This window comes from Coffea arabica, chromosome 2c (assembly GCF_036785885.1).
Source record: "Coffea arabica cultivar ET-39 chromosome 2c, Coffea Arabica ET-39 HiFi, whole genome shotgun sequence".
In the NCBI taxonomy this organism is placed as follows: Eukaryota; Viridiplantae; Streptophyta; class Magnoliopsida; order Gentianales; family Rubiaceae; genus Coffea; species Coffea arabica.
The window spans coordinates 30768411-30793407 of record NC_092312.1 but is presented as its reverse complement, the minus strand read 5'-3'; the positions used below and the strand labels follow the sequence as shown (position 1 = coordinate 30793407).

Genomic DNA, 24997 nt, shown 5'->3' with positions numbered 1-24997 from the left:
TCAGTTTCTAAACGGGGGGAAGAAATTCCCCCTGCCTCTGCCCCACCCCCGCCCCATTAATTCCTCACGGGACGGGTTCCACGGTCACCCACCCCATTGCCATCCTTACTCGAACCCACCATTAAGGGATTTTGAGTCTTACCAGTTAAATCAATTTTCCAAATGTCAGGATTTGAGCTCTGAGCGTGATAATAAAAAAGATTTTAAAAGTCCTTCCCCATTCCCAATGATTTCCTTTTAACTTATCTGTATAGGTTCCTTTTTTGTTTCGGATGGGTGGTGATGGGGTGAAATGTTGCTCCTAATCTTTAAAAATCTTTAAATACTACGTTGGACATTGGGGTTAGTACCAAGCAAACACCTGTCGTCCCCATTGTTTGATCTAAATTTTAAAGCTTATCAGTCATGGCTGAAGAGGATAGCAAGCAAAATGCAATCTCCAACGACCAACCTCAGCAGCCATTACCAACCTTACCAGGTAACACTTCCCTTGCCTCTCAGTCTATACATCATCAAATTTAAACTTTTGAACGGGTCCAAAACTCCTTGTTCAAGGGAAAAATGGAATGTTCTTTCGGCAAGTAAATGAAACTGGCATCATAGTACTATCACTCCTTGGAATCAGGATTCTAATGCTTTGAAGATTAATGGATTGTTAGATTCTTAATCGGTTAATTTTACAGATTTAGAAGCATATGTTGAAAATTAAGTGTAACGAGTCATAAGATGTCAATAGTGGAGTTAGAAAAAAGTTGGAGCATTCTATCAAGAAGAAATTCTCGATAACTCTGCTGATACAATTTTTTTTTTGTTGGATAGGATACCGGTATGGTGGTGGTGGATCAGGTGAGAGAAAAACATGGCCGGAGTTGGTGGGATTAACAAGTGAAGAAGCAGAAAGAAGGATCAAGGAAGAGATACCTGGAGTTAACGTTCATGTGATTCCTCCTGATTATTTCGTTACAATGGATTTCAGAACAGACCGGGTGCGAATCTTCACTGACTCCTCAGGAAAAGTCTCACGGGCACCTATGATCGGTTGATTTTGGGGAAGATTCGTCTCTGCCAGGAATGATACATATCTTACTAGTATCGACTACTGTTTCTTGCTTTTTCTACAACTTGGTCAGCGTTATATCCAAGAAACTAGAAGGAAGTAGGAACTCGTGTCTGGCAGGATTGAATCCCTGATTCCCTTGTGTTGTTCTCCTCATCCTTGTTATTTAAAGTATTGGCTTGACCAAATAATTATGCAGTTCAGGCTGGAATTCTTGTTCTGGATCGAATTTTATGTAAAGAAACAAACACGCAAGTGTTTTTGTATTTCCTTTGTGAAAGACCAATCTTGCATCCACCTGTACTCTGTGACCTCTGGCACATGTTGCATTAGATTGGGTGGCTTAATCGTTGATTAAGGTTCAGAAGGTTGAGATGGGAATTGATAGAAGTACCCAAAATGCATTCCTTTTTATTCTGTGGACTTTTTGGCTGCAAAAACTTTAGTATTCCACTTCAAGAAACTAATCATTCAGCTTAGCAAAGTCGATGTAGAAGGATATCATGTTCTATAATTAGCAACGCAGGGGCTGCAAGGAAATCGGATTGGCTAATGGAACTTCGTACAAGAAACATATCAAAAAAGAAAAGGGTAAAATAGAAGGCAAAAATCTGATCTTGCAAAGCCATTGTAGGCAGATATACAGTAATTATCGAGAGAATTTGGTGATGCTAAAATGTGATATGGAACAGAATTCGCATCACTAGTTGCAGAAAAGATACTGGTAGTAATTAGTATATTGAATAGCCTTAAGCGGAAAGTTTCTAATCCTGATACATGCAGCTTCCGTCGTCGCTCCTAGCAGTTGGATCAAAGTTTGCTGCATTTGGGTCAGTGCAGCCTTCAGGGACAGGAACATGAACTTGTTGGGCTGCTTTTCCTGCATCCAGACAATGAAAAGAACGGTTTTTTGAAAATTTTTTCCCAACTTAACATTTCCATTTCACGGTAAAAGCAAGTTTCAAACTCTCATAAAAGGCCTAGGATGAAGGGAGCTGAGTGCTAACCATAGATAGATCCATTATTGATAGCATCCTCGTTTGCATCTCCAAGTGCCGCTTCCTTCAAGTACCTGTCGGATAATTGGACTCTCTTCACATTCTCCTGCTCTTGGACTAGCATGTTTCCATACTCAAGGAGCTTGTCAAGTGTCATTTTTGGTTTTTCAAAGGTTGGGGGTGCCTCCCTCGAGTTCACCAGCCTCTTTCCAATGTTTCCCACCCCAGTGCTTCCAATCCAATTCCTAACTTCATCATCATACACTCTTGACCTGATGGCACCGAAGAAATCTGCAAAAGTAAACAGCTAGTTGTGATGATTAGGCAGAACTTTGCAGTTTAATTTGGTCCCTCGGTAAATAATCACACTGACTGAACATACCAATTGATTGTCCAGGGAAGGTGTCAACAAGTTTCACGATGTCCTCCCTTGGTACATTGTCAGCTCGGAAGATACCGGTGCAGACACCGATCCTGTCTTCTCTGGTTGGAGACCAGTAGAATTTCTCCATGCGACCATCACGGATGAGAGGGGCGTACAAGGTGGAGAAGTCATTACCTGTGACTATGATCGGAACTCGAGGATTCTCCTGCTTGTTGTACATACCAGGCAGCTGAACATTGGTGGGATTATCAGCAATGTTCATCAGAGTTGCATTCACCATCTGGTTGTTAACTGTATACTGTGTGGTATCCCCAAGCCTACCAGCTCCAGCATCAAGATCATTGATGAAGAGGACGCACATTTTCCCCTTAGAAATTCTGTCTGCTGCCTCGCGGTACCTTTGCCTAATCAATTTTGCTGGTTCGCCAGCATTTCCACTTTCCAGTTCTCCAGCACTCATCATAATGGGGCTAACAATTTAAAACAGAAAATTTATTTAAGAAGAATGAAGCACATAACTTTTGCTTCTCAATTTTGAGTTGTCCATTAAACTCATGCAGTTCTGGTTTATGTTTTGACTAAATCTAATGCCTAAAAGATGGAAAAGTTAACTCACTTGATGCCCATTTTGGCGAATACAAGTTCACATTGGAATGACTTTCCCTGTCCTTTGCCTCCCCATATGCCCAAAATCAGGGGAATCTGTAAAATTTTGAGAAATCTATAAAAATTCCGTTTCATCTGGAAAGATATTCAACTCAAACCTTTAGCAAATTGAAGAATAGCAAACCTTAATGCCTGGCAGATTCATGAAATTTTTGCTAATGTGAACAACAAGCTTGTCCATGAAAGCAGGAGCAATATATAGGCCATCCATATTGTTGTCCAATTGATATCTGCACATTGAAACCAAATTCCATTAGGCACTTGAGTCCAAATTACAAATTGCTCGAAACCTCTGTAAGATCAATAGATGAACTCCTTACTGGCGAAGACCGGTGCTAATATACTCATAAGAATTCAAGACTGGATCATGAGTGCCAGCACCCATAGGAGCTTGAAAGAGTGTGTCCACCATTCCTTTTCCTCTGGTAATATCCTGTTGATCATCCGAGACGTCGTAAACAAGCCCTTGCCACCTATCCTTTTTGGTCTGTTTCTGCTCGTCCCCTTCCGCAACAATCTTCAAATTTCCAGATGAATAACTGGGGCTGACTACTTTGGATGCAACTTTCTTTAGACTTTTGCCAAAGAAAGCTGTGCCTGGAACTGATGTTCCCGCGCTGCAACTATTCATGCTCAACTGCACCAAGTGTATCAATTGATTCAGAGATAATGCAGTACAAGAATTGAAACTATCTAGACATCCCATCCTAGTTATATCAAATTACTGGCTAATTAATTCCTTATTACACTCAGATTGATCACCATAAAGTGACTTTCCTCAACCAAAAGGAAAACTAATTCAAGAATCTGTTTCTCCAGATACGGAGGGAAAAAAATGAAGTACTCTAACGGATCAAAATTTGACAAACACTTCCTCCATCACTGGACAAATACTTTAGAAACTCAATACTTATGCTTTAACAAGCAAAAAAATGAAGTGCTCTAATGGTTTTTGCTGTCCAAGTTAGTTGAGACAAAAGATACGATTTTCACAATAAGATGATCTTCAAACAGTAAAGTCATTACAAGTTCGATGAACTCAAAGACCCTTTTTGTTTTTCTGGGCTAGAGTGTAAAGATAAGATGGCTAGAAAACACAGTACCGGAGCTCTATTAACTGCTCCAAAAGTTGAGACAGAGGAAGCCATTAGTGTTATCAGGAAAAATGGGATAGCTGGTAAGTTTCTTGTTGATGCTTGCGAACTTCAAGAAGCCAGCTTCAAGATTTGAGTTCAAAAGTTGGTTAGGAGGGACCGAGGGAGAGGTATGGGAGGCTTTTATACGGTGGTTGTTGAGGCTGACAGATGCATGTCTAGAAATGGGAAATCTCGGCACTGGCTGATGAATTTCTAACTGCCACAAAAATTTTATTATTATATGGACCTGGTGAGTGGAGTGTGGTTTCTGCCTTTCTCAGGGGGAATATGTGGTTTGATGATTGGTTGGACTGCATACAAACAAAGTGGATGCTTCTGGGTTCTGAAATTTTGAGGTTAACGTTTGAACTTCACTTCCATTCATAAGCTCACAAGGTACTTTTTGATAATATTCATATGAAATAATTCTGAATTGGGACAGCACAAAGAAAGTGCAAATAAACTTTGGGTTTTGGTAAATAGGATAAGTAGCTGTTTTAGAGACTAATGATGTAACATGCTAGACTAATGTGAAAATTGTTTCTTCTTTTTTTTTTTTTTATCAGTCCACAGAAAATGTTGTTTCACTATTGGAGTATCTGAAAACTGAATCTCAAGACTCATGTTTTGTAGAAGGAGCAGCTCAAATATCATGTGAAGCAATTAGTTTTATTTTGTTAAAGCAAGAAGTATTCTCATAAACTAATGGAGATAAAAGGGTGAAGATGAAAGAAAGAAACCTAAATCGAAAGGGGGCAATAATTGATCCCAATAGTAAAATAATGCACTGTGTCCAGGCACTTTCTGAATGCTCTGGACCAATAAAGTGGATAGCCATGCTTCAACTCTATTCCAAGCAATTACTACAGTTATATAAGTTTGATGCGAGAACCATTCAATGGACTGGTAATTCAATTACTACAGTTACACGTTGATGTTGATGAAGAAAGAGCAGAAGAGTGTACAGACGTCTGGAACGGTAGTCCAGACAAATTTAATTCCAAATGGCAGTAGGGAGCGGGGGCCTGGAGTTCCCAGTCCATCTCCAACTTTATGTGACCACAAGATCAAATGGTTAGCCAACAAAATATCTAAAGTTCATGAAGCTTCTTTTGTTATCCCTCAAATTAGGGAGTAGTAATTTTCGACGCGATCTGAAAATACAACGCAAACCTAACACGAAATAAATTGATTTGAATTGAGACTTCAGGGATTCGGATCAAAATTGAATCGAACCCGATGAATCCGAAAAACAAAAAGGATCGAATTCAGGTCACTTATGAGATTTACCCGATAACCTGTTTATGAATTAAAAATAATTTAATAAATATAAAAATATTTTATCTAACTAAACTAAGTTATTCTTTTTTCCCCAAAGGTGTTAACCACTTAATTCTAAATGAATTTGTTTAATTTGTGTGAAATTGGAATTATTATATTTGGACAAATGATATATTACATTGTTTTCTATTTTTATAGTATCTTAATTTATTTTAGATGTAGTTTGAGCTAAAATATTTTTACAGTGTTTTAATTTATTTCAAATCTGGTTTGGGATTGTTTTGTCAATATTTTTATTACTTGATTATGTAATTATCCTTGTGCGAAATTGGTTATGTTAGAAACTACAACGGTAAATTAGTAAATTAAAATTATGTTTCAGGTCATTTGTGCTGACCCACCAACCCATCAATTCGAAATTTTCAAGTTCGGATCAAGTATCCCGACCCATTTTGGATTTGACGGGTCGTGTTCGGGTCAGCAGGTTATCTGTTATATGCGGATCTCAACCTGACCTGTTAACCCGTTTCAGCCCCGATTGCCACCCCTGCCTCAAATGGACAATAAGAATTTATTTTTTTTTTCTTTTTTCTAACAAAAGAAAACTCTTATGCTATCTTCCTACCGTTCTTCTTCATCAAATGGCCATTAATATTTTTTTATTTTTTCCTTTACAAACAGAAATACATATACTATCGTATTATAACTAGCAGGCGGAGCCTAATTAAAGTTGTATAAGAGGGTAGCAAGAGAGTTCATATTGATGAGAGGGCGTATTACTACAAAGTCTTTCAACTTTTTTTTTTTTTTAACAAGCACCCGACTTACAACTCAAGGAGAACAACTTAACAAAAAAAGAAATAAAATCTTTAGGTTTTCATTATTCGAGCTCAAACTATGATGTCCAATAAAGATATTAGGGCTTCGAACCTATTTGGGCTCGACATAAACTCACAATTAGTACATAATTATATGTAATATATTATATAACATTGTTGTACATTTAAATATAAATTATACATTGCATACGTTATAGTACATGTAATTATGTACATTATTATATACCGTATGTATTTTCACATTAAGTATTATCCAGGTTGGTATATTTTTTTTTTTTTAATCAACCTGCCTTCTATTCAAAAGTGAATGGAACGGTAGAGAAAAGAGATCAAAATTAATGAAAAATTTAAAATTTGCTAAAAAAAAAACCTATTATCTATTTATAAATTAGACAAATTAAAAAGATACAATGAGCACCAGAGTAATGGTGATGGAGCTTAACATGGACAACCTGAAACACATAAACAACCAAGCAGGAAATCAGCTCCAAACTGTTATCTGGTACGGGGTAACTAACTATATGCAACAGCTTTTGCTCTTTTAACTTCTTTATATAGTGGACTATATGTTCTCTCATACAAACATGAGAATTGATACGGATTAATTTTTTGCAATTTTTCCCTTCTGACGTACGAAATATCTTGTATACCTTGAGTTGAGATCGAGGAATGATGGTCCATTTGACATATCTTGCCATCTCTCTACCGACGAAATCACATTTGCGTAACGCAAAGCAAGCATTGAAACACGAGGCCAATTTTAGAAGCTTTTCCGGTTCCCGCATTATCACCTTGATTCAGTCGGCTGTGTTTAGATCGAGTGATTTTATGAAGGGAAAATGATCAGTTTCATTTTTTACATTTTACAAAAATATTCTTTCGTCCCTTACTTTTAAAACGAAGCAATTTCGTCCTTGACATTTAAAAATTGAATTTTTACATTCCTGAACCCAAATTTCAATCTGAATCAAACCACCAATCAACCTGATTCATTCAACGGACCGGCGGTTCAACCGGATTAAACCGGAAACCCGGCCGGTTTTGTGGGCTGACCGAGTTTGAGGAAAAAATATTTGTCCAAGCCTTTGCTTGGATTCGAACTTTCGACCTTCAACTTTGTTTGTGCGTAGCTCACCACCAGACCACTTTGTCATTTGTTCATTAATGGCCATTCTTATGCTATATGAATGTTTTGTTAATTTCATCTTTATTTTTTTTTAAACTCTTTCAAAAACAAATGTATTTGGAATCTTTTAATAAAACTTATGACCCTTATATTCTATAAATTATAAAATAGATTTCAAAAATAACATATTACATAATTTATTTTAAAGACAAATATTATTTTTTAAATATTTTTTTGCATTTAAAATTTGTAAATAATCTAGATAATTACAGTAAACATCTACACTTGAAGTTTGGTGGATTACTAATTAAATTTATGTTTTGCTGATTCTTATATGAATTAAATATTCTATAGCAAATTAAATTAAATGAATATTTGTTATGACATTATTTATTACAATTTATCTCATATATCCTATATCAAATTTATAAAATATAATATTTAAATATATGTAGTGACCCACTGGTTCAACCACTCACCCACCGGTTGAACCAGTGACCCGTTGACCCACCTCCTTCGCCGGTCTCCTCTCCGGGCCGAGTTTAATAACTATGACCTGATTACAAATTTTGGGGGTGTAATTAGTAGATCACTTGGTTAACTCAACTTGATATTCATGTAAAATTTAATGAACCCAAAAAGAAAAAATAAAAATTATAACATAAAAAAGAAAGATTAATCTTTCCTACATTATCATTGTATACACTGATGGTTTTATGTACCGCCATATCATTTCAATTTAAATTTAAACACCAAATTTTATATTTATGATACACATCTAGATTCGCAAGCGGATATGCTAACGGTATATGAAAATATTTACCCAAAAAGAAAATCCTACTATTCCAAGAAAAGAATGGCCTTTTATGTTATAATTTTTTTTTAGTTTAATAAATGTCATGTGAATATGATGAAATTGGCCGAGTGCTCTATCAATTCTATTTCCGAAATTTATTACTGAATTATTGAATGGTTTGATTTAGATTGAAAATTAGGTTCAGGGATGTAATAGGTTTAATTTTTAAATGTCAGGGACAAATTTGCTTCATTTTGAAAGTGAGGAACGAAAAGAATATTTTTGCGAAATGTAAGGAATGAAACATGCCATTTTCCTTTTTATGAACAATTTGAAATCTTTTTAAATTCTTCTAATTGTTTAGATTAATTGCGAGATATTTAAATTTATAAATCATTAATTATTTTAGTGTTTAGAATATATTTAAATTCAAATACCTTTTACCCGATCCAACTAATTAGAAGGAGTTGTGTGAATTTGAAATTTTCTCGAGAGAATTGAATTTATGGCTTTAAAACTGGACCACGCTCGGCCTAGTGTTAATTAGAGGTGGTGGAATTGATCCAGAATTAACAACCTGGGCAGAACCGTGCATGGGTGCCCAATCATGTACAATTGGGCCTTTAGACAAATTTCCATTTTTCTGGGCCCAGTGCCATGTGAGCTTCTCGTCGCCTAACTTGCATCACAGTAGACGTGTAGAAGTAATGATCTTGCCCTTTTTGTTTGGGTTATCTTTTTATTTCATTAGGTTGCGATTGGAATTTTACTTGTTTGATAACCTAATTCAACATTTAAATTTAATAAATTTAAATTTTAATATATTTACACGTATTTATTAACAAAAAAGAATATCTTAATCTTAATCTTAATTAATTAAGTAATTTTGAATTGTTTAGTCAAATCATACTAAAAAAAAGTGATAAATTATTCAATTATCACTTACTGCAAATGCAAGACTTATTACTTTTATTGTGTCAAAATAATTTTTTAGTGTACTTAACATATATTAACAAAAGAGCAAAGAAAACTATTGAAAATTGTGCTATAGTTTATATTTTTGTTCAAATAAATTGTATGTTCTCATATTAATATGTTATAATATTTTTATTTTTATTACGTGATTCATTCTTTATTTTTATTTTCAATGAAACTAAACCATACATATTACGAGTAAAATATAACATTTTAATGGCATCATTAATAAATCAACATAAGGATAAAATTATATAATACAAAAAATCATTTAATATATTAAAAATTTAGTATGTAGTTGTTTATAATTATCCAATAGGCATATGCCTTGTTCTCGTTTGCGTTAGATTTTTGCAAAATCTAACTATGGAAAGTGATTATGAAGAATTATCAGAATCAACAAAAGTTATTCTTTGAGTGATTATGAATTTTAGTCCTTTTAGTTATTAAAAAATCTATAATTTAAATACAAAAACATACGAGAATATCTCAAAACTAATTAATCATAATCAAAATCTATAATTAGTTAACATAATCAATTGAGAACAAGCCTATAATGTATTCATTGTTCAAATTCAAATTAAGGCAATAATTTGCAATATATATATATTATTTATCAATTTAATAATTTGATGGAATATTTCTGAAATTCAAAATGTTTTTTTTTTCTTTTTTAAGAATGCAAAATTGGGATGATGATTTTGCCCTCACTAGAAACGGCAAAAGCCCCAAACTGTCCCCATGGTTACCATCTTCCCCATGCCCTTCCCCTCCAAGTGTGTCAACAACCTCTCTTTCCTCACTAACATCTCCAGTCCTTTTAAGGCTTGTCGATCTCTCCTTCCTCCCATTTCTCTACTCTAGCGTCTTTGAGCTCTCCCCTTTCCGGACTTTAAAATCCCTGGCGCCTCCAACCCCTCATCACCCTCCCCCCAGTCCCTGGCACCCCTAGTCTCCTCATACTCTTCCCCCTTCTTCATCAACCCATCTGCCCCCAAAATCCTTAATCTCCAAAAACTGGTGAGTGAATTATTCAGTTGAATTTTCAGTTTTTTTTAGCAAAGATGTTTTTTTTGTACAGTGGGTTTCGGTTTTCACATTGGTTTGTAGAGTAATTTATTGTTATTTGGTGGTGGTTGTGGCTATAATGGTAAAACCCGTGATTTTGACTGAGGAAAGGAAATAGTACAAAAAAAAAAAAAAATAGGAAGAAACATTATTGTTAAGTGAAAGAAAGGGGAAGGCCGAGCAAGAAAGCATGAAGGATATAACTTTGGTAGCACTTTTGTCATAGGATTGTAATAGTCAATTAAGTTAATAGCAATTGGCCAGATTACTTGATCTTGTGTAATGTGACAAAAAAAATTGAATGTTTAAGATGGTATGGAACTGAAATCCTTAGTTTAAGGGGCATATCACGGTCCAATGATTTATGGGGTATTTTGCATTTAACCCATTTTCTTTGGTATGTTATCTTTCTTTTCCATTCTTTTCTTTTTCAAGTTACTATTACTTGATGGAGATAGTATTTTGTGGGTTCAATAGGATTATTCTTCGTCAAGTCTTTTAGGTTTGGAATTCTCAAGTACATATTCAGATTTCATTTTTTGTGGGAATCTTTGGCTGTTGTTTATGAATTTCTTTAATTTTAAGTGGTTTGAGCTAGTTCATAGAATTCTTGCCCATTTAGTAAATATAAAGAAGAGAAATGATGAAATGGCTAAGTTTTCATTCTTGTTTATGTTTTTTTTCCTTAGCAACCGCAATACATTAAATTAATTTAATTGTTGTAGTTAGGCAAGTTTGACTATACTTAAAATGGTTCTAAGGGTTTGGATGTTAGGGTTGTTTTTGGAGTTTACATTTTCGGGGTATTTCATTTTGTAGATTTTCCTCTCTTTTTTTTTTCCTTGAAGGTATATATCAGGTTTCGAGCTGTGAATTTCATGGAGTTTTATTGCAACAATCAGGAGTAAAAGTGCTATGTAGATTTCCAAATTTTAGAATATTTTATATGTTTTTTCTAGGTAGCTTATGGAGGTCAAAATAATAACAACTTGAGGTTTGGATTTATGCATCAAACTCGGGAATGTTTGATTTATGCATCTGACTGGTACTTCTACAATTGGAGACTGTAAAGTGTTACTAATCCCGAAGTTTTTGTCATTTTTTTTAATTATATATTCTCAAGTCACATTTGAAGCAGCCATTCTTTTTCCTATGTGATGTTCTTGTTATGTTATTTAGCTTTTCTTTTGAAAATTCTTGTACTTATTGTGAAAATGATTGTATAAGTTATTTTTTTGCTTGTAAAAGGTTTATATATTAAATTTTATTTCTACGTACTTGATGATAAAATTTTTCGCTATTTGTTTTTGTGCTCTATTGGCTTTAATTAATCAAAGATACTCCTAAATGGTTGGTGTATTCTTTGTCATCCTTTTTGTGCTTTGAAGGATTGAAACTTATAGTGTCTATGGTATTGCTGCAGACCAAGTAGACCTTACATTGGAAGGACCCATCTATCGGCAGGTTGAAGTTAAATGGGGTCTTCAGAAGGCATACAAGCAGCAGCTAGAGTGTACAGAAACCTTCTTAAAGCAGTAAGAAAGCATATAGGTAAGGAAGAGCAAAAGGCCCAATTCTCTGACTTCATTAAGCAGGAGTTCAGGAATAGCAGCAGTGGACAACAGTCCGTGGATCCCTCTTTCATTCAGCAAAAGATAAAGCTTGCCCATGATTACACTTTCCTTCTGAACAGTGTCCACCATCATAAGGTAGTCATCTATTAATCATTTGATATAATGGGTATGCATCTACATGGATAATGATGTGGTCTGGATATTGTTTGTGCACCTTAGCCCTGTGGAACATCTTTAGTTGCACAATTTCAAAAAGGACAAGGTTTTATTTGTGTGGAAATGTGATGTTCAACTGACTTGGATTTTAGTGGATGGCAGAAGGTAGTAAGTAGTCTGGGTTTGGATATTTTTTTCATAATGGTTATATGTTATGCTAGAAATTTCAAGCTTTTTTTCTGCTTACCTGGTGCTTGATTACTGTTATATTTGTTCTCTGGTAGCAGACTCAGAAATTGTTCTTGTAATATAACTGTAGTCTATCTTGGCAATTTTAAGAAGCCTTAGAAAAGAAGGCAAAGCAACTCTTGCTGGCTGACGAATAAACCAAGATTTATAATTGATGTTTGTAATTTTTTATAATTTTGATGAAGTAAAAGATGGACTCATGAAGAAAGATGGAATCTTGAAATGTTGGATCGATGATGCTTTGATTTCATTAAAAATTCTTAAGCTATCAGGTGACTTTTGATTTCTTGTATCGATGTCATAATGGTCTGGGTCATTAAAATATCAATGGTCTATCTGCCAGGGTTCACTGTTGATAGATTGTTTGCCTCTCTTAGCCCCTGATGTATCCTGATGGATGAGGATATGTGCTTGCTCTTGGTATATGATCTGTGGCTGATTTTGTTTTTTGATTGTGCAGGACTTGCTATTTTCCTATAATATTGCAGTTGACAGATCAGATGAGATGAAAAAAATTCTTGGGAAATCTGCTGCTAGTGTGGGTCTTCAACTTCCTGATGTCTATCAACCTTAATGGTAAGATCTCATCTTATCATCTTGGAGATGCTTTTGCTGTGTTTAATGTTTAATTGGTTGTTAAGATCTTGTCTTATTTGTATTATTTCTAATTATCTCTTAGATGTTTTCTTTGTGGCCTGCATGTTCCATAAGTATGGGTATTAAAGCTAATTTAGACTGAGAAGTTGATGTCTGGGATTTGCTGTTCCTTGTTTGTCATCATCATCTTCTTATTCTTATTTTTCCCCCTCTCTTGGTTTTCCTTCCCTTGCTTTCCTTTCTCAGTATTGTTGGTTGGTTTCAGAAATGGCTATACTTTCAAAGCAATTTGAGTTAAAAAATCATTTGGACATGGCATTTGAGCGCAAAGTATGCTTGATAACCTCACTGGATCTGATGTACAGCTTCTAAACAAACTTTACAATCAATTATCTGTTTTTGATTTTTAATGTTATTTTGCTTTTCGAGATAGAATTCTATCTTCAGCTGCTTTCCCTGACATTTTAGGGCCAGTTTTACCTATTGAAGTTTGGTTTCTCCGGAAGCATGCAATAGTTTAAGAGGTTTGGTTCGGTGGAAGTTTCAGGAAGACAATTCTGTCATTTATTCAAGAACTGAGAAGTAGATATACCCATGGTCAAGGTCCTTGTTCCCTCATCTTGGTACGGGAGTTCAACTTTCACTGACACACCCCTGCTCTTGGATTTCAGAAAGGCTTTACTTAGTTTTGAACAGAAAATCTCTGATGTCATAAAGGAGAGAACCTTTTTGTGCAGACAAAGTACAGGATTTGCTTCTTGAAAACTTTGAAACCTTAGAATTATTTATCTTGATTAAAGCAAACCTCCCTTACTTCTTTTGGCTCTTCAAGTTTTGAAGAGATGAACACATAAGCGAGCTGGAAGCTGTTCAAGCCTAAGACATGAATTGATTGGGAGGATATATGAAATAGTTAATGATATTATCTACAGTGTCATGACCCTTGCAAGCGAGATATTTTTAGGTACAAGTATCCCATAAAAGCACTTTCAAGCATGGTTTAGCAATGATTGGGAGGGTATATGTAGGAGGATTTGCATGAAATTTTACCCAACTCCATATCTGGAATAGAATATATGAAATACGTATGAACACAGAAAAAATTATACAGTGTCATCAGCCTTGCAAGAGAGACTAATTTAGGTATCATTAATTCCCACAGGCACTATAAAGATATGTTACTTAATTGTAATTCTACAGAAAGGTGCTGTAAAAGTCTAATTTCATTTAAAGATTTTCCTTGGATGCACTAGCAAAAAGAAAAGCTTTGTAACAGTGGACACTGGAATGAAATGACAGTTTCTCGTACTCGTAGTTGTCAAAATTGTTTGTTTATTTAGCATTTTGATTAACCACCATTAAAAGAAAAAAGATTCAGATTTTGGTTTTACTTATCGTTCTCATTTCCCGAACTCCCTAATCCAAATATAACTGCTCAGGACTATTTCTTTCAGACATGACATGCGAGGATACAAAAGGAAAATTGAGCATATATTGAAAACTGTAGTGTCTAGAAACTAAAATGTACATTTGCAATCAAATACAGGTACTAGAGCTCTCAAAAATCCTCCTGCAAGAACACTTATTTGCCAAGTAACAAGATTCAGAAGCACAAAATAATCATTCTTGCACACTGTTAACTGTTAAACTAATGAGAAGCTAAGATTAGCTCACCCAAACTAATGTAGTTTGGGTCATCTGGACAGAAACCAAAAATATATACTTTGGCTTAACATAGACCAGAAACATAGAACAAACATTTAACATTGTATCTTAAATAAGCCGTATGCCAATATATCCATTTTCAGGCAGGAACTGCCTTGAAAATGTAACCTGCCTAAAAAGATAGGTAGTCCCTTGCAGCAAAGTATGAAATTCATGGCAATCCAGTGTGAATTGCATATTTCCACTATTTATTGCAGAGAGAATCAACTACCTCTGGATTGTTCAATCAATCAGTAGGTATTTGTTGAATGAGGAGTCCAGAGTGTTTAGTACTTGGCACTTGGTAGGGGAATTAAACCAATACAGCACACCCTCTCAAAAGAGCTTTACAAATTGTGCATTTTCCTCTGACATTCTTGTGGGTGTGGGGCAAGTATAGTTGAGGTTTTTGTGTGGCTGTTCGGTTGTTGTATATTTTACATGATTTGGTGTACATTAACATAGATATATTGTACGTAAAATCAGTATATGAACACAACTACGTCAATACACGTATTCCAACTTCTAAAAGAAATCAACCAAATCTTAATTGCATCTGCCCCAATATTGAATGCCTTGTGAACAAAGTAGATCCAAATAGATTATCCAAAATTAGCAACTAGACTATGCTTCTTGCTTTGATTCATAAGAAGATATAATGGTGTAATGAAACAGATTCAAATATCCTGTAATGGGTTTTGAGCAATATCACAAGATCTCTTGTGCAGAATCTCACAACAGAGATCACAATAACCACAAACTGATTTGAGACAGTCATAAGAAAGAGAGAAATGACTAAAAATATGGATTAGTGATCAGATAATTTTGTCGTTGAAGAAACAAAGGTTTCGTTATCAACAACAAGAATCTCATCAGGCTTGATGCTTCTTCCCTTGAGGAAATTGGAGTACCAATGTGCAGAGAGCTTTGGGTATCTTCTCAATTGCTTGTCATCCAAATCAACGTAGTACAGGCCATAACCAGTCTGATAGCCACCCAGTAACTCAAAAACATCTAAGAAAGACCATACGAAGTAGCCTTTGGTGTTTGATCCATTTCTTCCAATATTTCAAGGTGAAAGAACAGAACAGGTCAGCAAAGCGAAGTAGTGAAATTGCAAGAAAGAGTCATTTATGCAGTAAGATGCAAAGCAGTAGACAGAACATGCAAAAAAAACACACAAGTAGATGTGACATATGTGTGGATGCTTACTTTATAGCATCGAGCAAAGTCCCGATACATAAACGCATATATTGCACCCTTGCTGTGTCGATTAGTGTTTCATTGCGCTTGGTTGCTACACCTATCAAAACCAGTCATCCAAAGAGATTCTAAAACTGTTTTGCGATCGTGGTTAAAAAGAATCAGAGAGAAAGAAACACAAGCTATATATGTTCAAACATCTACTGATAATAATTTGATCAGGAGAAAGTTACAAATTAAAGCAGAGCTCACCAGCAAAGGAAAAAAAATGCATTGCATGTTTGGTAGCTGAACCTTATAGAGTTGGCAGTTGCAACCATGCTTTACATATTCCGAAAGGAAATGAAATTTCTCAAGCATCATAGTTGATGGGTTTTTTTTTTTTCGGGCTAGTTGATGTTGTTTGATTAGGTTGGCAGATTTCTTGTTAAAGTTATTGCTTCATTCGTCATTCTTCATTTAAAAGAAAAAAAAGATGCAGTACCATGTTAAGAATTTAATTGAATCAGGACATTGGTACCACGCAAAGTAGCAGAGACAAATATGCTGAAACTGTGTATATGTCTGTTTGTGTGTTGTGTGTGTGTGTGTAAGAGAGAGAGAGAGAGAGAGAGAGAGAGAGAGAGAGAACCATTTTCTTGGACGTAAATAGGTGGATTGGCATAAACTTTCTTGACATACTCCAAAAGTGCAAGAAGACCGGATGCTTCAACTTCATTCTGTGCCAAACAAGATGGTTAATAATAGTGATCGAAAATGATGGACAGAATATCATGAAATTAAATTCTTAACCTCACCTCATTCTGTGGTGCATCTTCTGGCTCAACTGAAGAAACCAAAAAAGGATACAGAAATTAGTTCAACTCAATCACAAAATCTATAGGACCAAAAAAGTCATCACAGAGATTTAGATTTTGAGAAATTAAGCATTACAGAGTACTGACACTTGAGATGAAACTAAGGCTGTACACAAGTTCTCAAGAACTAAGTAACAGAGAACAAACATGATGGCTTAGCAAAAGGATGTGACTAGATGATTCACTAGGCTGTATGGAATTCAATGAGCAAAAAGTATTTCAAGCTCACAATAAATGAATACATACACGAGATGTTTAGTGCCATATCAGCAGTTATGTCCCTGATATTCATATTAAGGCTGCTAGGATTGTCCCTGACATAGAATATGAAATAGTAATTCAACGCTATAAAGTCAAATGAGCCCTTAATTAGCTTAGATTCACGCGGAGTAAGTGCTGGAATCCTCTTGCCAGCATTCTTCTTCACAATGTCAGGATAGTCTCCGAAAACCAACGGATGAAGGAACCTGCAGTGGAATAGTGTATAAACCATAATATAAGCTCATCTTTTTGCTTCAAGTTGCAAAGCTAAGAAAGCATCTTGCTATTTGTTAGGGATGATGATATGCAATGGTACTTATCCACCAAAACTTCATAACTCACCAACCGAGGTAAAAATCAATGGCTCTTTGAGTTGCAATTACATCTTCTGTAGCATTAGAATATGGAGAAAACCAAGGAGCCAAGAGGTTTAGTCCCACAAAACCATGTTGAATGGCCTGCAAACGGGCATAAATTTCTGTTATTCAACTTACTTGCCATAATGTTTCGCAGATATTAAGATCAATAAATGGAACTACCAACGAGAATTTCAAAGAGAAATGTCAATGCCTTATCATCCTATTCTTGTTTAGCAGAAGAAAGGTGGGAACTCATTGGTCAGGTTGCACCGTACCCGGAAAGAATGACAGAAGGGGGCTTACCCATAGGATTGCCTTTCCGTTCCTGACTATATACTATGCTATCTTTTGTCAATCCCTAGTGGCAACCTGTGGAGTACTTAATCTATAGTCCAAACATATTCTTCTGTTCTTTCAGTAAAATCCCGTGCTGAACTAGTTTTTTTTTTTTTCCTACGAGAATGTGCAAACAGACTGAACATTGACATTCCAACTTAAAGTAAACTGTTATATGCATAATTAAAATCAAAATAGGTCACAGATATATTTGGAACTGCAACTCTTCCAAAGCAAATGACTAGATAAGATTCAGATTGCAGCCCAAGTGACTCAAAATAGCTAAGAGACAAGGATTGTACTATGTGATACAACTATATACTATGAGAAGTACTATAAATGGGTTAGATAAAGCGTCAATATGGACAATTAAACTAGAAAAGCAAATACCAGGTGCAACCCCAGTTAGTAGTTCTTCCATCTATGACTACTAGACAGGATTCGCAGAGTCACCTCGGTTCGTCCAGAGATGTATGTGGTCGGACTATGAAGTTTTGAAAAACCAAGAGTTCACTAACTCTGGTGCCAAATTAAATTTTCATCATTGTAGTGGCACTATCAAGACGCAAAACACCAGATTATGTGAGAAAATTATGAAATAAGATCTCATAGTAGTACCTTATACTTTGTGTGATATAGTTTCACAACAGATGAATGTGCCAGCAACAAGTTATGACCAGCAATATATGGCTCAGTTGAGGAATTACCCTCAGTGCACATCAGTCCAAATGGCAGAGAGCAGCGCCCTGGGGGACTAATTCCATTATCATAACCGCCAATGGCAAATATATTGGCCTCATTTAAGGTAGTCCAATGCAAAACCCTGTCTCCAAATTCCTTGAAGCATACATCAGCAAAGGCAGTAAAGTCTCTCCTGAAGTCACGGATGAATGATTCTTTAAATTTAATCATGTAATAACTATATATACTTCACAGTGGAAACCATGTATTGAACAAGCTTAAGTATGAATGGATCAAAATAACAGCTATCAAATGCTTACACCATTTTCCGACTAAGCCATCCCCCATATTCATCTTCAAGAACTTGAGGGCTATCAAAGTGAAACAGTGTGACATGTGGTTGAATTCCTGTGTGTCATCAGACAGCAAAAGTGTTAAAAACATATATGTGTTGAGATGAAAAGAAACATGGATAGATCGATTGACAAAAGCATTTTGGACGTTTAAATGTCCATGCTTTTGTGAGATAGATGTTTGATCTGATATTATCACATTTAGGCAAGATTTCACACTCACAAATTGCCTATCAAGTGCATAGTTATTGAACAGAGAAAGCTTACCATGCATGAGGAGTTCATTGATGAGATTGTTGTAATATTCTAAACCCTTGGGGTTGACATGACCTCTTCCATCTGAAAAGATAAAAAAGGAAACCAAGTATGAGGAGAAAGGAATAAAATGTGCAATGGTCACATGTAGGTAATATAATACAACTAAACGTACTAGGAATAAGTCTTGGCCAGGAAATAGAGAATCTGTAAGCCTCCAAACCTGTGTCTACCATGCGTTGGACATCCTCCTGAAACAGATAAATTTCTTAAAGTGAACTGCGTCCTAATTTAACAAGATATGATTTTATCACTTGCTATCCACACTCATTGTGCTAATTGCAGAAAAAAAAATCAAATATCAGGCTATTGAGATTCAAATATCTCATAATGTACTACCTCTTAACCAGCATACACTATTAACTAGCAGGCTACTGGTGCAGAATCAAGTGCTACAGCAGAATGTTTAGAGGTACTACTGGATGGAATCAGGAATAGCCTGAGGGGGTGAACATTTAGTCTGATAAGCAGTAATGGTGGCAGCTGCTGATAGTGGAAGCAGGTTGTTTTATTTTTCTTAATAAATTTGTGTTTGATTGCATAATTTTCAATTAATGTGCTGCTGGAGACTATTTCATTGCTTATCAGCAAACGCTATTATTCGCACGGCCTGCAGATTACAGTTATTAGTATGCAATTGTAAAGCAAAGATACTAAGTTGAGAACCACTTTAGAATCCAGTCTTCAATTTGGTAGGAAAAGGGAAATAATATAGATACGAACTCAATTCATTTTCCAATACTAGTAGTATTAGTTACTTTTGGTATACATCTAAGAATTTTATCTCAATACTTCTGGGCCAAGTGTTACAATCTGCTACAAGTTGGAAAAATTGAATCACTTAAAGCTTCTGTTGTGCCAAATTTTTACTACTACAAAATTCACATTCATATATGACCCAATTGTCATCTGTCACCAAAAAAATCATCTGATAATCAATTTCACTGCAGGCTAACCAATATCTAATCCTCTCCTCACAATTTGGGGAACCAGGTACCTTAGCAGTTGTGGTTCCAATTGTGTGAGAGAATGTAGAAACTAACAGAATAATGGATGCTGATATTAATAAGTGTAGATACTATTACAACAGGGGTGTATAAGTGCACTGTTCACCCGCCAGTCCGTCAGAAATGTAAAATTTTTTCAACTTTCAATCTCCGCTCCACAAAATTCATTTTGGGAAAATAAACTGAATACCAATTTGGGATCATTAGTTGAACTATTTCATCACTATATTGCAAAAAGCCAAAAGGCAGGAAAGAAATGTCTACCTTATAGTTGTGATACTGATCACATGCGATGTCTCCAATGGCTCCATTAGAAAAACCTGAAAATTTTATTCAACAGTAAAGCTTTACTTGCCAGGAGAGAGAGAGAGAGACTGGAACAACAAAGAATTTATTTCAGGAAAACTTAAACCTTTATTGGCATGAGCAAAAGTATCCCAAGTGCTAGGAGTCCTTCCATCTTCAAAAGCTGCTCCCTCTACCTATATGATTGTTAATCTGTTATTTTCATATCAATGCTATGTATACAGTCACATGCAAGAAAAAGAAACAGATGGAAAGAGAGCGTTAACTTGATATGCAGAAGTGCCAGCGCCAAAAACAAAGTCAGCTGGGAAGTCTGATCTTGTATAGTTCTCCAGTCCAGCTACTACCATTACATTGTGAAACTGCAACAAAATTAGCACCACAAGTACTAGAATCAGAGGAACGGAAGTAAAATACCTAAGACTCCTCTGATTCTGTTTCAACATGGCGTCAAAATCTGCAGAGATTGTTACTCTGCTACCTTCCATATTATTGTTGGGCTTGATTCATCTCCATTGATTACTTAAACACACATTCAAATATTATCAAATTACAAGAAATCTTGTTTAGCTGCTTAGTGTTTGCTCTTTACTGGGCAGCAGAGTGGGCAACGGCTCTTCAATTTCCAAACATAAAAACAAGGAAAAACTTGACTTGTAATGAAAACGTCACTCCACACATCATTCGGCCGGCTGTCCGCCAAACGTGATTGACCAAGTAAAATAAGTAATCTTGCTTGCTAGCTAGAAGTATGCAAATGAAACACATAGTATTTGGATTAATTTTATGTACATGGGGAATGCAGTATATGCGAGTTTAGTTTGATTGAGTGCGCATATCTAGTAAAATAGTGGAAGGGTATAGTAGGGAATATTTTATATACACATTGTACGTATGTTTTCAATCAATGACTACTGTTAACAGCACAGTGCAAAAAATACGAGACATATAAATTAATTTTGAATAATATGAATATATTCGAAAGTTATGGAACTAAAAATTAGAGATGAAATTACTATATAATTTTCAAGGATTCTACTACATTAACATTAATTTTACTCTCATCTTTGTACATGAGACATTAAATAAATTAAAAATTTATAAACTTATTAGATTTATATGCATAAATCTATAAAACTTATATATATATATATATCATTGTTATTTTCTATATAATTAGAAAGATATGCCATTATCTATAAAGAAATTTTAAAACTTTTCTACTTGAAGTATAATTTGTGAAGTACAATACACCAATCATATTGATTCTATCTGAGTTCTTGGAATTGGGAAAAAAAATACATGTGTTTTTTAAAGTATTTTTAAAATATACGCAATATAGAAGTTTTTTTGAATTATACGTATGAAAGTTAGTTTATTATATGAGTATAATTACAAGATTTTACTACCTAGGATGTGTTGGTGTTTATCCCAATATTTATGAGCCAGTTATAATATTGCTTAATTCATGGATTAATTTTAATGTTATTGATTTTGAATATATTGGTATTGATCATATAATTGTAGGCTAGTTTAGGTATGCGCTTGGAATTTATTACAAATATCGGTGCAATTGCAGCATTACTAAAAACCAAGTGTAGATACTAAAATGCAAAATGCGAAAAACTGTATTAGGATTTTCATTAAAAATCATAGTATTTTATACATTGCATTAATTGTATTAGTATATTTTAAATCATGCCCTAGATTTGCACGCAAATCCATATGCACCAAGGAAAAAATAAAAAGGTTCATTCCCACTCAACTTTATTTAAAACTCTACAAATCTAGAATTTGACACATGGCACCTTATTTTATAATGGCTCAAATAATCCCAAATAATATAGTAGATCAGACTAGTTGATCCTAGTCGCAATGGCGGACCCACATGTAGCTGAGGTCAATTTTGTAAAAAAAATGTTTTAGCTTAGAAAATTTTAAAATTGTTTCTTATTTGCTCCGCTTAAAATTTTTAGAATTCTCTTTCCCATCATATATTACCACTCTGAAAAAATTTAAAATTCATAATCATTACCCTTTATAAGAGTGTTAGATCTACTGAAAGTTAAATATGGATCTTAATTCAAAGGTAATTTTCACTATAAATTTTAAGCACAATTTAGATTTGAAAGCACATTTAACATATGAAAAAAAATAAATAAATGCGTTTATTAATTTTAAACTCTACTATTGCTGTAATTCTTGTGCTATTAGAGTTTGACCCCCTATTTCTACGATCTTGGTTTCCCTATTTTCTAGTCGTATAAAGGACACCTTAGCCTTGACTCGAATCTTTGTGTCATTGTTAGTTCTTTGTTATGAGAGAAATGGAGTAATGCAACCTACCTCTATTAGTGTTATAAAAAGCACACCATCTTTAAGAAAGAATTGTAGAAAAAAGGCAATCTAGATGGTTACTGAAAGAATTACTTTGTATGTAAGTGTATCGTTTATACATACATACATATATATATATATATACATATAAAATTAAAAAAAGAATGTCGATATTAACACAATAAGTGAGACATTTTTAACACAAGGGGTAATTAAAAAAAAGAATGCCGATATTAACACAATCAGTGTAGATAATTTTAACACAAGGGATAAATTCGGAAACTTCTTCTAAGACTTCTCATAATATCACTGATCATTTTAAAATCTCACTTATTTCCCCTATGAGCTTGAGAAGGCGAAGTATCCCTATGAAAAGTCACAAATTAATAACATTACTCTTGTACTCTTAATAACTATTTAACTAAAAGTCAAAACAAAGAAGAATATTTAAATAAAAAATGTAGATAAAAAATAACAAAATCACTATTTGGTCCATATTTCTCTGTATCGAAGTGGTATGTGGATAATTAAATATAGTCAAAGTCATCACTTAGAAGGATATTGATAAGTGGTTAACATCAAGTGGTGGGACACCAAAGGACCTAGATAAATTAAATGTAGTCAAAGTTAATTATTTATAAGGATTTTGGTAAGTGATTAACACCTTGAAAAATTTTGTGAGATAATTATAACAAAGTCAAGACATTTTTAAGAAATATGTCTTGATATATGATGTAATTTAAATTTAATGAAAATTAAAATAATCATTTCATATGTGTGGTTTGTAATATAAATCCTACTTATAGACAAAAAAATTATAAATAAGTCAGAATTAAAAAAATTAATAAAATATGATCTAATGACCAAATATGTATCTAGGAATATCTTTTTTTTTTTAGGTTAAAGCATCATTCATTATAGTAAGTAATAGTTATTATATATCTAGAAAATTACTCGTTATTGCATTTATAACTACTAATATTTTTTACATTTATAATGAAAAATTTTGCGGGATAATTATAAGGAAATTATGAAAATTTTTTTAAGAAATATGTCTTGATACATGATGTAATTTAAGCTGTATTGAAAATTAACATAATCATTTCAAATGTGTGGTTTGTAAATTGTAATATAAATCCTACTTATGGAAAAAATTTATGAATAAGTCAAAATTAAAAATTAATCAAAAAATGTTCTAATAACCATATATATACAGACATATATACATATATATATATGTGTGTGTGTGTGTATATATGTATTATATATGTATATTGTATATATGTGTGTGTGTAGGAATATCCTTTTCTTTTTGGGTTAAGACATCATTCATTATACTAGATAATAGTTGTTGAATATCCAAAAAATTACTCGCTATTGCCTTTATAATCACTCATATTTTTGTCTTTTTACATTTTAACCTTATTTTATTTTTTTATTGTAGTTGTAAGATTCATATGTAGGACAACATAAGGGTAGTATCGGAACAAAAATTTTATCTTTCTTGCATTTTCTCCAAAGGGGCTAAAATGTTACAAAAAATGTCAATTCAAGGGGGGTAGATGAGATTTTAAAAATCTAAAAGGTGCTAAGTGATATTATGAGAAATGTCAGGGGAGGTTTATTGAAATTATCACAAAACAAAAACAAGTGTGTACATGTGCACTGTTCGGCCACACATCCCTCAAAATTTTGATCTCCATTACACAAAATTCAATTTGGGATACTATAAGCACTAAACTGTCACCAATTTGCGACATTCGTTGAACTAAGTTATTGAAGTCACAATTTCATCAGTATGCCAGAAAGCAAAAGGGCAGGAAAGATATATTTACCTTGTATTTGTGGTACTGATCACATGCTATGTTTCCATTGGCTCCATTAGAAAGACCTGATCGTTTCAAGAGTAAAGCTTTAATTTATATACATAAAAAATAAAATTTACAGCCAAAAAAAAAAAAAAAAAATCAAGAGACACATACACTTATTGGCATGGACAAAGGTATCCCAAATGCTAGGAGTCCTTCCATCTTCAAGAGCAGGCCCCTCTACCTATATATATGCATATGTTGATTAGTTTACCAAGTTCATGTCACTGCTATGTATATAATCATGTACAAGAAAAAGAACTAGAGAGAGTATTGACTTGATATGAGGAAGTGCCAGCACCAAAAACAAAGTCAGGTGGGAAGTCAGATCTTGTATGGTTCTCCACTCTGGCTAGTACCATTACATTCTGAAATTGCAACAGCATTAGCACCACAAGTACTAGAATCAGGAGAGCATCAGTAACATACACAAGACTCCTCTGTTTCTGTTTCAACATGGTGTCAAAATCTGCAGAGCTAGCTCGTTAGTCTGCTATTTCAATATTA

General features: G+C 34.2%; 3 protein-coding genes and 1 non-coding gene across 8 annotated transcripts; 2 read left to right on the top strand and 2 right to left on the bottom strand.

Moving 5' to 3' along the window:
- Positions 1-96: 96 nt before the first annotated feature.
- LOC113723028 (uncharacterized) lies at positions 97-1354 on the top strand. The gene is made up of 2 exons (XR_011839318.1): positions 97-478; positions 820-1354. It is a non-coding gene; the product is annotated as an uncharacterized protein (transcript).
- A 295-nt stretch (positions 1355-1649) lies between these two features.
- On the bottom strand, positions 1650-4369 carry LOC113727176 (ribulose bisphosphate carboxylase/oxygenase activase, chloroplastic-like). The gene is made up of 7 exons (XM_027251193.2): positions 4210-4369; positions 3427-3743; positions 3231-3336; positions 3057-3142; positions 2438-2910; positions 2065-2346; positions 1650-1937 (listed from the first exon to the last, which is right to left on the bottom strand). Exons 1-7 carry the CDS (start codon positions 4252-4254, stop codon positions 1822-1824), a joined length of 1425 nt encoding a protein of 474 aa, XP_027106994.1. The 5' UTR covers positions 4255-4369; the 3' UTR covers positions 1650-1821.
- Positions 4370-9983: 5614 nt separating this feature from the next.
- Positions 9984-19556, top strand: LOC113727175 (uncharacterized). Of its 5 annotated transcripts, XR_003457719.2 has the most exons (5): positions 9985-10279; positions 11751-12036; positions 12767-12882; positions 13169-13262; positions 13372-13834. XR_003457719.2 is itself a non-coding variant. In XM_027251190.2 (4 exons), exons 2-3 carry the CDS (start codon positions 11803-11805, stop codon positions 12878-12880), a joined length of 348 nt encoding a protein of 115 aa, XP_027106991.1. In that variant the 5' UTR covers positions 9984-10279; positions 11751-11802; the 3' UTR covers positions 12881-12882; positions 19343-19556. The 5 variants fall into 5 exon arrangements, 4 of the variants coding, with proteins under 4 accessions (XP_027106991.1, XP_027106990.1, XP_027106988.1 ...); XM_027251190.2 differs by lacking the exons at positions 13169-13262; positions 13372-13834 and adding an exon at positions 19343-19556 and having other exon boundaries at positions 9984-10279; XM_027251189.2 differs by lacking the exon at positions 13169-13262 and having other exon boundaries at positions 13451-13834.
- On the bottom strand, positions 15175-24997 carry LOC113727173 (beta-glucosidase 11-like). The gene is made up of 16 exons (XM_027251185.2): positions 24769-24997; positions 24605-24674; positions 24458-24513; positions 20552-20647; positions 20392-20461; positions 20244-20299; positions 19088-19163; positions 18925-18996; positions 18625-18712; positions 18242-18497; positions 17271-17386; positions 16914-17134; positions 16608-16636; positions 16442-16529; positions 15820-15910; positions 15175-15665 (listed from the first exon to the last, which is right to left on the bottom strand). Exons 1-16 carry the CDS (start codon positions 24946-24948, stop codon positions 15416-15418), a joined length of 1815 nt encoding a protein of 604 aa, XP_027106986.2. The 5' UTR covers positions 24949-24997; the 3' UTR covers positions 15175-15415.